A 12,340-nucleotide genomic window follows, 5' to 3' on the forward strand; every position below is an offset into this window, starting at 1 on the left:
GAAAAACAGAGAAAGCTGTAGTTTAGTAGTTATTATGAGCAAAGAAAATAATATAGGAAAGGTGCATTTCTACGACAACTAAATGAAGAAAATGGGAGAGAGAGGAGAACAGATGGAGAAAGGTTAGTAAGGAGGGGGTGAGGGCATCTATGAAGAGGATGGAAAGGGGACAGGCAGGTGGTCCTGATGGCACACCAGTGGATTTTTAACAGGTTGTTTAATGCGATTATTGGGAGCGATCGGATGCCTGAGGAATGAGGAAGGTGTACTGGGACCAGTTTTCAAGAACAGGGATGATGTGTAGAGCTGTAGTAACAACAGAGGGATACATGAGCCATACCATGAAGACATGGCAAAGTATTATTAAAGGTATGTTAAGAGGACAGGTGACAATCAGTGAGCTGGTTTCATAATGTGAAAGAGCACTACGGATGCAACGTTTGCTTTGAGAATGTGATGGAGACATACAGAGATGGTGCTTCACTGTGGCTTTGTGGCTCTAAAGAAAGCATGTCATGGGGCGCCAAGAGATGAGCTGCGGTACTAGATGAGGAATTCAGGAGTGACAGATAAATATGTCAGAGTGGTACAGGACATGTATGAGGACAGCGAGACTGTGGTGGGGTGTGCAGTAGGACAGACAGGTTCAAGGTGGGGGTGGTATTACATGAGGGAGATGCTCTGAGAAGCTTCAGAAAGTGGTGACGGACAGGCTGACAGATGAGGTCAGGCAGGAGTCTCTGTGGACAATGCTGTTTGTAGATGTCAAATCTGTAGTGAGAGTAGGGAAGAAGAAGAGGAATGAAAGTCAAGCAGAAGACCTGTTTGTGAATGATAGAGTAGAGACAGCGAAAGTAAATGAGTTTCTATACCTTGGATCAACCGTCCAAAGCAATGATTAGTGCACAAGACAGACAAAGTTGATGGTTTGGACATGTATAGAAGATAGAGATTAGATGAAGGATGTTGGCTTTATAAGGAGCTGCCAGGCAGGAGGGAAAGAGGAAGAGCATAGAGAATGGTGCTTCGTAGTATTCAAAACAATAAAAACGATTTTTTATTTTATTTTTTCTTACTAATAAAGGTTTTAAAACTTTATTCGTGTTTAGTACCATGAACCCTCACTGATCTACGCCGACATGTGAACCACGCTATGATTGGACAGTTTGTAGTGCAACGTCACATCCGCAGGTGAAAAACAAGAAAACCTTTCGCACACATGGAGGAGAATAATTCCCAGATACTCGAAAACGCCCACGCTGAGTTTAAAAGGGAGAATTTTAAAATGGCAGAAGAGCTGTACACAAAGTTTATTTCTTCCTGCTTACAGTCCAGGTATCGTCATTTTATTCTGGAGACGCTAAAGGCTAGCTGTTGTCGTTTATAACATGGTGGTGTTATGACACATTCTGTTACACATTAAATTTTGTGACCCGTTGTCGCTAACTGCTAGCTAATTTCAGTTCCCTTCCTCTCTCTCATGTTCACATTTAACTGTAGCCATGATTTTAAAAGGGGGTTTTAACTGTGTTATATTTGAACAGGGAATGTGAAGCAAGCAGTTTAGCAACTGCTTATAACAACCGCGGGCAGATAAAGTACCTCCGGGTGGACTTTCGTGAAGCGGTGGATGACTACACCTCTGCGACACAAGCTGACAGCCAGTTTGAAGTGCCTTTCTACAACAGAGGACTAATTCATTATAGATTAGGTAAGAAGAAGCAACAATTAAGCGACAGACAGCTCGCAGCAGCAAGCCAGTTCACATCAACAGCCAAAAAACCCCACCTCAGCTTCCGCCCATTACCTTCAAAATAAATGTCTTTTTCTCTGCTTCGTTTTTATTAACCTCTGTAGGTCCTATTTGAAAACAGTCCACTAACATTGTATACCATATAAAGAAATATAAGCACACACTGTGTATTTATATGTGTGAGGTCAACATATAGGTTGAACATCTCCATTATAGCAGACTTGCCTGTGTTTCCTCATAATCATCATCTGAAACACAGATGACACTACGTCTATTAGAAGAATGACATTACTCCTTCCAATTGCGTTGAAAAGGTGTTTTAAACTATTTTGGCTAGACAGTATTTATGATACAAGTACAAGTCAGGTTTTTAGATCCAATCATAGCACAGAAACAGCTGTTATCAAAGACTCACAGAGAGTTTTGTGTTTCAGGTAGTACATTTAGATCTGCAAAAATAAAAGCTCGGAGGTTCCTCCGTTCTTGGTCCATTATTCTGACATGCTCCTGCTTGGTACTATCATGAAGGATCATTATATATCCTATCACTTTTATGCATATGATACACAGCTGTACCTACCTATTTATCACCCTTTTCTCTGAAACACTTTGAAAAAGACAGGAGCCATGTTATCATTTTGATCTCAGTTTCGATCGCTAATTAGCATAATGTGCTTTCTACGTTTAAATATATATCAATAGTTAGAAAAATATCATCTCAAACTGACTCTTAGAAATGGGTCCGTGCATTCATATCGAGTAGGTTAGACTACTATAACGCTCTATTTGTAGGATTATCCAAATCATTAGTAGGACAACATAAACTCTTTCAGAATCTGGCAGCCAGAACACTTACACGTATACACAAATTTTAACATATTGTCACAAAATGTGGCTTAAAAAGAGATGTGATGATCTGTGGATGGCTGCACCTCCACTGAAAACTAAAGATGATTACAAGAAAGGACAAAGACAGCAAAGGCAAAAGACATTGTATATACGAATAAATGCAAGACAGTAGAAACAGTAAAGGCTTCTGAAATCGTCAACTGTTATCCTGTAACTGTTTGGTGCTTTCTTTTCTATGACACTAGATGGAGCTGTGTATTTGCACTTGCAAAGGGTTGTGGCAACTTGCCACAACCCTTGTGCTTTTACTGCTGACTCTTTAAAATCCAGCCTAGAAGTTTATTATAAAAGATACCCTTATATTTAATATGTATTTACAATTTTTATTATCTTACAGGCTTTTTTGACGATGCCAAGAGTGATTTCCAGCAGGCATTAAAGCTCAACCCGGATTTTGAAGATGCCAAAGTGAGCCTTCAACAGACACTTCTGGACCAGGAGCACAAGATAAACAGGGGATACTGACAGCTTCTGAACCTACATGTCACGTGTAACCTCTAATCCTGCTGATAACAAAATGTACACCAGTGCACTTAATATCACTAATTGTCCAACTGTTTTTATTTGCTTGTCATTTTTTTGTTTTTAAATATAAAATCATTTGCACAAAGAAAGACAGAGCTGAAAATCAGAGGATAATTGATCTGATGAAGCAGACGTCCCACTGGATCAGGGGTCACAGATGATGGATTTTTTTTTAAGAAGAGCATTAATATTCCTTTTTCACACCGACTCAAGCTCCTCTCAGTTAGTGAAAAATTTATATCCCTTTATAAAGGGCCGTATAAGACTGAGACTGGACACTGCAGACTTATCGACCCATCAGGTGAAAGCTTGATAAATGTTGAAGCCCCCTGTTGAAGGTTGTAGGAGAGGCTTTGTGACTTTAAATGAACCCTAATCAGAAGCTGACATAAAATAATAATGAGGAATGTCTCAGCTGCATAAAGCACACTTTGTGTCCTAAATTGAAGCTCAGACACAGCTTAAGTTTTAATACAAGGTGATGTGGTTTTAAAGGAAGGAAGTCAGCAAATATAGAAACAACAAACATACACAGAAGACAATATAAATATAATATAGACAAATGTAAATAGAATCACAAATCAATGACAATAAATTTTTTAATGACACATGTCTGTCTCGCGCTTGCTTATTCACACAAATACAGATTTTGTGATGTCCTACGAGAAGCAAAGGCATCATAAGTGGAGCCTCCCCACAGTGAGTGAGGCAGGAAGCATCACTGATGCGTTTCACCTGTGCAGAGGTGATTACCTGCTGTATAAAACAGCTGCTGACGCCTGAATGAAGCAGTCAGCTCTTTTGCGTCAGAGCTGGTTTGTTGGTGGTAGGTCTTGCTTGGGGTTTCAATGCCAAGCTCTGGTTGTGGTTGGTTTCAGTAAATTTTTGTTTTTGCATGGTTACATTGACACTGCGACATGTGGCGGCTTAAAAACATGTAAGTTTAAGTTAAGTCTTGTTTAGTTTTCTGACAGTTACTCTAATTTTTCTAAAATGTGCATTTTTTTTCTCCCCCTTCAAGTTTATTATGGAACTTGATGGCTGCAGTAATTGTTTTAGGTCAAGCATGGCCAAATACGAAGCTCGCTTCACAGTCAAGTAAGACTAACTCGTTAAACTGCTCCAGATCAAATTGAGGCTACACTACCTGACCATCGTCTTCTTTCACAGGCAGTGGTTTAAAGGCAGACTGTTTAGGAAATCTAATGAGGCTGTCAATGGACGAGGCTTTAGCAATGGGGAACCAGCTTGTAGTGGAAGCCATCAGTGAGTTAAAGGGCTAATTGGGAACAGGCTGTGTCATTGCTTTGAGAAGAGATCCCTCATGTTTGCATGTCATCTCCAGATGGCACCCAGTGTGTCTTGTTGACACCCACCTTGGCTGCTCAGTGTGGGTACAGCATGGAGTCTGACCCCTGGGGTAACACAAGAATCTACACGTCTCTGATGGGCTGCTTTGTGGACAACAAGGTATGTTGAGCTGAGGTGGAACTTTTTTCTTTCCAAACATTACAAATTTAAATATCACCTAGATTTTACTCCAACCTTCCATTTAATAGAAACCTTAAAAGTTTAGGTCTGCAAGTTTTGCAATTTTGCAAATGAGTACAGGTAATAGTGTATCAGGAACAGACTTTCAGGGGGAACTAACTGCTTACACTTCTCTTATAGGATGATGCAACATTTAAAATTGGCTTGAAACTCCAAATGTACAGCCAGAGGCCATCAGATGTGGTAACTCATGAAGTGAATCAAACGTGCAGCTACACTCGCTGGGCCCCTAAAGAGATTCTCTGTGACAGGAACTACATGGAAGTAGGTTACGTAACACTGCCAGGTTTACTTTAATACTTATGCCCTTCAAACTCTTCAATTAGCTTTGTCTTGTCTTCTAGGTGTCAAACTACTTGATGAAAGCTAATCCACAAACTAAGCGGCCGGCTCAGGATCAAAATGTTGACTCATATCTGCTTGAGGTGCCTAGATTATAGAGTTAAGAAAATTACTAAATGCACTCCAATGAAGGCTCAAAATGTTCCATTTTGCTGCAGGACTCTGGTGCATCACATGGTATCTGGAAGATGACATTTTTCACCCCTGAACCAGTGGTAATGGTGCCAAGGGAGGCTGAACAAGCTGGCTACAGTGCAATGACTACCTCTAACAGACTGATTATGCGAAGCCCTTACAATACACCAGAGACCTTCTCAGAGGATGTAAGGATTACTTCATAATGGATAATTATTTCTGGTAATTAAAACTGACAGTAAAGTCCATATATTTTTTTTTTATTATTTTTCCTTAAGGTGGCTGGAATCCCCATGGAAATCTTCAAGGTGAGCGTCTACAACAAGGCAGAAAGTGGTCTGGGTATCGTGAACTTGGCAGCAGCTTGTCCCACAGGTGAGCATCAAACCACCTTCACAGTAAGCATTAAAGTGTAGAATTGTCAAGAAGTTGCTTCCTCTCTTCTAGGGGGCGTACTCTTCACTGAGAGTGTGATCTCTTGGTACATCCCTCGCCGCATGACCCCTCTAATGGACGGCACATTCAGAATTGTAGAGATGCACATGGGCATCAATGGGCAGAGGCTGGATAGGTCTCAGATGGCTGCGAGAGGGTACACACTATCCACCACAGACTTTCACATTGTTGCCGAGATCCCAGTGGGCTCACCCGATGGTTACTACAAGGTCTGGAAATCTACCTCAACATGCGACTTGTGTGTTTGTATGTGCGTTTTATTAAAATGCTATAAATAATTGCAGAGTCATGCCCCAGAATACCAGTACTATGTCACCTACACTGTGGAGCCAATGCTCGAGGTACTCTGGAGGGCGGATGGGACCCAAGATGATATAAAATACAAGGTTTTGTTCCCCATTACAACGCCTCTGATGCCCAGACTTCCCCAAGTGGAAGATTGTAAGTCCCACTTAAAAGTAAAGAACTGAAAGTCGAGCCTGCAGAAAAAGCCTAAACGTGTGGCTTGTTCCTCAGATACGGTTCCAGAGGACGGTGTGTTTAGCGTCATGTTGGGGGGCTTCTTTCATGATGTGGAGCTGAAGAACATCACCTTTGTTACTGGTGTTCTCACTGTGGAGGAGAGCAATGCCAGAGGCCTGATTGTCCAGGAGCACATCTACACCAATGGCACAAAGGGCTTCTCTTTACAAGTGTCCTTCAATGCCGATGTTGTCCTGAAGACCGTATGTGGCCAACTATTGGAAATTGCACTAAAGATTGTATTCCAACTGCCAACATAACTTTTTTTTTTTCTCCCCCCCTTAAGAATCCCGAACCCTTGGTTACAACCTACTCTCTCCCTTTGACCGTTGGGCTGATCATCCTGCCTGATGGAACTTCCTTTGCTCATGAGGTGACACTGCAGGCGTCTCTGCAGGATGTTGGTGAGACTCTTTTCTAGAATTGCACATTGAGCTTTGAACTCCAGATTGACTTTTCTTTCCCTTGCAGTGCTGCCTGCACTTACTGGCACCTGTGATCAGAAGCACTTTTACGTCAGGGTGAAATATGGCAGTCAAGACCGTAATTTTGAGACCGCGGTTGGAATGCGACAGCTAACCCCCGACCTGGCTAAAGCCTACAAGCTGCAGGAAAACCGCACACACTTGATCCTCAGAGTGCCCTACAATGCCCAAGACTCAAACTTTGAGGTGTATATAACATGACTCTTTGAAAACCTTCAAAGCACAGACCAGAAAAGCCCTGTAAATGCCAGTCTCCTTAGGATCCGAATTAAATGTGCTCTGAACATTTTCTTGCAGCTGGTTTCCTCAGTTTCCATCCAAGCCAGACTTGACATCGTCCTCTGGGAACCAAACAATCAGTGGGTGCTTGGTGACCTCTCCCTGGCCTGCAGCTTTCCCTTGATGACAACTAGTAAGATTTGATCACTTAAACTACTCATTAAAATAACAAACACAATCATAATAATGTCTACTTTCTTCAGAATGCTATCCTAATGGAACAATAACAGCAGTGGCTGTGAAGCTGGAATCTGTGCCCAGTCTCGTCCCGAGTCAGCTAACATTGAAGGACCGGTCTTGTAGACCAGTTTTCAGCAACGATCGCTTTGCCCACTTTTCTTTCTCTGCAGATTCATGTGGAACAAGTAGAACAGTACGTTTACAGACCTTTATCAGTTGAAAGTGCCTTTTGGGAAATGTGTTAATCAACTTGTGTTTTTTGTTTTAAGTTCTTTGACAACTACATGGTTTATCAAAATGAGATCAGCCTGTATCATAAGGTGACAGCAAAAACCTCACCTGCTGAACCTGGGTACAGGTAGGTAGACCTGACCAGTGAGTTATCCTGATGAACTGCTGATTCAAAGTTTAAAATGTGGTGGGTTTTTTTTTTTTTTTTTTTTTTTTTTTTTTTTTTCCCCCCATCCTGTTTAGGCAAACCATCTACTGCTACTACATGGTCAACAAAACACAAACTGTTGCATTCAGTCACAAACCAAGGAGTGATGATCCTAGAGCAGAAATTGGGACAGGGCTGCTAATGGTGCAAATGAGGCAAGCCCAGGGTAAGTCTGACAGTCGGTTTGCTACAAGGTGGAGAATTTGACATCTGTTCTCTTTAGGTGTATACACTGCCTTAGCGTTCTAATTGAGCTTCTCTTCCAGATGCTGCTTATCAGCACTTTTACAAAGCTGAAGATTATCCACTGAAGAAATACCTGAGAGACCCCCTGTTTTTTGAGGTGGTGCTGATGCAGTCAACAGACCCCCAGTTGGAGCTCATCGTGGAAAACTGCTGGGCTACTCTTCAAGAAGACAGGACATCTGTACCCCAATGGGACATCATTGTGAACAGGTGATGGCATAAGTAAATGCCAAAGTGGAAAATCTCCACTACTTCAACTATGTAGTCCAGCTAACTTTGCCATAGTCTAGAGTGGGTGGTTAATTCACTTGGAAAATGAGTCTTCATGGTACATTTAAATTATATATTCTTCTCACTAGTTGTGAGAATCGCGATGACACCCATGTGACAGTCTTCCATCCAGTTAAGGATAATATTGCCATGCCATCCCACGTCAAACGCTTCTCTATGAGGATGTTCACCTTCACCAATAACAACGAAGTTCTGAGAGATCAGGTGATTCAGGCAATCTAGTCATAGGGCTGTCTAATGCAATACTGTATCAATGTGTGCTTAACCTTCCAGTCTCCCCACAGATCTATGTGCACTGTGATGCAGTGATTTGTAATACAAATGGCCCACCAGATGGCATCTGCAGAGGCCAGTGTGTGCATCCCACAGGCACAAAGGGCACTAAATTTCAAGGACTCAAAGGTGCTAAAAGGGGTAAGTGTTAATGGTGTAAGTAAGACTGGGACAAACTTGAAGTTTGAAGTGCAGTTGGTGACTTTTTTCTTTCCCATTTGCAGAGCAAAGAAGTACAGAGTCAACCCACCAATGGCAGCTCTCCTCTGGACCCATCCTACTTTCAAATTGATATTTCAATAAAAATAAATCTTAAGCTATATGGTGTCTAAGCTTTTCAATTTGTAAGCTGGGTCATGACTGTTGTAGATGCAGGCCTCAAGTTCTAAACTGGTCTGACATCTTTAACTGGCTATAACAAGGCCTCAAATGTAAACATATCAGTTTAATTAAAACGATGCCGCTTGAATTTGCATATTGCACTTGTCTGAACTCAGTGTTCAGACAAAAGGGCATTGAAATGTGAAGTAAACTGCATGGTGTAGTGTCATGGGCTGAGCTTCACATGAAGCATTTGGCTTAAATTACTTGTACAGCATTGCTAAAACTTTCCAAAGGGTGTAGTAACTGTTCATAAATGCAATACTCTGTGGATGGGGTGCTCAATTCACAACCCAGTGTGGCTGAGTCAACTTCGTCTTTCTAGCTGACATCTTGCTGTTTCCCATGGCTCGTAAATGCTGAGTGATTCTTAGTGACTGTGAAAATGGTACAGACTGTGGTTAATGCAGAACAAAGTATTCAATTGTGCTACTATGGCATATTACAGAACTTCTGTAGTTGAGCAAGTTCATCTAACAGAATTGCTTCTCATCATAATCATATTTTAGTGACAATGCATTTGTGCACCTTCATAGCTTTTAATTTGTCTGTGCAAACTTCTATACTTTAAACTAATCACCTGTAAATTATGATGGCAATTAAGCTACAATTTTGTGGTTTGATAATTCTGTTTAATCCTATAGTTTAAGTGGCTTGGAGGGGTAAAAAGTCTTTAATCAGATCTTAATGAAATAAAATTGCTCTTGATATTCACTAATTTGAGAATCAACTCGTCAAGGGTTAAAATTGCACCGCAAATCAAATTAGTTTCATTTTTATAATCCAGTTTTCACAAAAGGCAGCTTATGGTTGCCACAGATCAGATGTTGTCATAGTCCTTTAATTTATGTAGTCTTGTATAGATGCGCCATAAAATCACACCCTCACCCATAAACTTCTAATTGAAATGTAAGTGTATAGAGCACAACTCAAAATGCATGTGGAATAAGGACAATCACTGGCTACAGGGAAAGCCATAAATTGCTTTGACAAAACTTTTATGGACAAACTAAAGTACTTTGCTTGCTCTGACTGCCAGAAAGTGGAGTCAGCATCCATCTTGTGCTTCCAGGGAAGAAGGAGACGACACATTTACAGCAACACCGGCTCAGACGCCCCCGCACAGAAGTGGCTTGAGCAGATGGAGATAAGATAAGATAACCTTTATTAGTCCCACACGTGGGAAATTTGTTTTGTCACAGCAGGAAGTGGACAGTGCAAAAGTTATGAGGCAAAAATTAGAATACAATAAGAATAAATACAGTACACAACTGTACAGAATAGAATAAAATAAAATACTATATACAGTAGAATAAAATAAAATAAATATACAATAAGATAAAAATAGAATACAAATACAAATAATAATGAATGAGTGCTGACGGAAAGCATCTTCTTTAACCAGATATGTCCTTCAACATGCATATCAAACAAATATGTAGGACTGCTTTCTTGCATTTGTGCAATATCTCTAAAATTAGAAACATTTATGACAGTAGGCGGGACTACTGTAATTGATATTATAAGGCTAAAAACTAACAGAAAAGCCTTTGGTTGATTCCAAATGCTTCTGTGAGAGCATATTTCTCTCATATTAGCTCTTATTAATTGATCCTTCAGCTTTCCAGCTTTTCTCTTCTGTGGAATGCTCTCTCTACTTTTAAGATTGGGTTTAAAACTTTCTTTTAAAGCATATAGTTAGGATGGGTTCAGGTGACCCCGAATCCTCCATTAGTTACACTGCTAATGACCTGGGCTTCTGGGGGCATCCCATGATGCTCTGAGTATTTGTTCTTCGCTCTGTGTGTTTAAGATAAGATAAGATAACTCTTTATTGTCATTGCACAGTCATACATAGTACAATAGTACAATGAAATTGGAAAACTGTCCTTTGTCGGCACTACATGTACAACACGACACGATACGACACATCACAACGCAACACAAACAACACAACACAGTATAATAACTTAGCAATAAAAAAGAAGAAGTGTATGTGTATTGCACACTGTTATTATTGCACATTAATTATTATTGCACCTTGTTATAAATATAAATATTATTATTATTATTATTAACCCTAACCCCCCCCCCCCCCCCCCCCAAAAAAAAAAAGTCCAGGTAGGTAGCCAGTCAGGTCAGCTATTTGCATTGATCAGGGCTATTGCCCTGTTCTAAAAGCTGTCCTTGAGTCTATTTGTTTGGGACCTCAGCAGCCTGAACCTCCTGCCAGACGGCAGCAGCTTAAACACCCCGTGTCCTGGGTGTGTGCAGTCCCGTAGAATGCTGCGTGCCCTCTTGAGACAGCGAGTGCTGTACAGGTCCTTCAGGGAGGGAAGAGGATGTCCAATGATTTTTTGGGCCATATTGATGACCCTCTGGAGTGCCTTTCTGTGTGCTGTGGTGCAGCTGGAGAACCACACACCGATGCAATATGTCAGTACACTTTCAATGGAGCAGTGGTAGAAGACGGTCAGCAGCTCCTTCTTCAGGTCCATTTTTCTGAGGATTCTCAGAAAGTGGAGACGCTGTTGGGCTTTCTTTAAAACCGCAGAGGTGTTAGAGCTCCATTGGAGGTCTGTGTCTATGTGCACACCCAGAAACTTGAAACTGGAGACCCTTTCCATGCACTCCCCGTTGATGCTGACAGGCTGCAGCTCAGACTTCCTCCTTCTGAAATCAACTACCAGTTCTTTTGTCTTGTTGGTATTGAGGTCTAGGTTGTTATCGACACACCAATCTGACAGCCTCTGAACTTCAGCTCTGTACGCCGTCTCATCTCCCCCTGAGATGAGCCCCACCACAGTGGTATCATCTGCAAACTTGATGACTGTGTTGTCTGGGTGGGAACTAACACAGTCATGTGTGTACAGAGTGTACAGTAGGGGACTCAGTACACAGCCTTGTGGAGAGCCGGTGTTGAGGCTGAGGGCTGAGGAAAGATGATGCCCCACTCTAACTCTCTGTACACGGTCTGAGAGGAAGTCTCTGATCCAGCGGCAGGTGGTAGAAGGAAGTCCAATTTCCAGCAGTTTAACTATTAGTCTGTCCGAGAGTATTGTATTGAAAGCAGAGCTAAAGTCAACAAAGCGCAGCCTGGCGTAACGGCCCTGCACTTCCAGGTGAGAGATGGTGGTGTGGAGTGTTGTAGCAATGGCATCTTCAGTTGATGTGTTAGCTCTGTATGCGAACTGGAGCGGGTCGAGGTTGGGTGGCAAGCAGGACATGATGTGACGTCGGACCAGTTTCTCGAAGCACTTCATTATAACAGGTGTTAGAGCAACTGGTCGGTAGTTCAGGCTGCTAATGTTAGTACGTTTTGGCAGTGGGACAATTGTGGCTGACTTTAGGCATGGCGGGATGCAGGACTGGGACAGTGAAGTGTTGAAGATCTATACAACATCTATACGACACTTTGCATTTAATCATTAGTTATTAATCTCTGGCCCTCTTCCACAGTGCGTCTTTCATCCCATCTCCCTCCCCTCTGACCCCCCTGGTAACGACAGATGGCTGCCACTCCCCTAAGGCTGGTTCTGCCAGGGGTTTCTTCCAGTTAAAAGGGGATTGTTT

General features: G+C 41.7%; 2 protein-coding genes across 2 annotated transcripts; both read left to right on the forward strand.

Annotated features, from left to right (window-relative positions):
- The first annotated feature begins 1,170 nt into the window (after positions 1-1,170).
- ttc32 (tetratricopeptide repeat domain 32) lies at positions 1,171-3,221 on the forward strand. Its single transcript, XM_026142524.1, has 3 exons — positions 1,171-1,335; positions 1,545-1,711; positions 3,000-3,221. The coding sequence occupies exons 1-3, from the start codon at positions 1,220-1,222 to the stop codon at positions 3,125-3,127; spliced, it is 411 nt and encodes a 136-aa protein (XP_025998309.1). The 5' UTR covers positions 1,171-1,219; the 3' UTR covers positions 3,128-3,221.
- Positions 3,222-3,971: 750 nt separating this feature from the next.
- On the forward strand, positions 3,972-8,708 carry zpax1 (zona pellucida protein AX 1). The gene is made up of 21 exons (XM_026143206.1): positions 3,972-4,124; positions 4,209-4,285; positions 4,358-4,453; positions 4,533-4,657; positions 4,859-5,002; positions 5,083-5,163; positions 5,239-5,403; positions 5,494-5,590; positions 5,663-5,880; positions 5,956-6,112; positions 6,188-6,396; positions 6,480-6,597; positions 6,665-6,864; positions 6,976-7,090; positions 7,161-7,330; positions 7,407-7,495; positions 7,612-7,742; positions 7,843-8,032; positions 8,182-8,317; positions 8,398-8,527; positions 8,611-8,708. The coding sequence occupies exons 1-21, from the start codon at positions 4,105-4,107 to the stop codon at positions 8,676-8,678; spliced, it is 2,736 nt and encodes a 911-aa protein (XP_025998991.1). The 5' UTR covers positions 3,972-4,104; the 3' UTR covers positions 8,679-8,708.
- Positions 8,709-12,340: the final 3,632 nt, after the last annotated feature.

This window comes from Astatotilapia calliptera, chromosome 15 (genome assembly GCF_900246225.1).
Source record: "Astatotilapia calliptera chromosome 15, fAstCal1.2, whole genome shotgun sequence".
NCBI lineage: Eukaryota > Metazoa > Chordata > Actinopteri > Cichliformes > Cichlidae > Astatotilapia > Astatotilapia calliptera.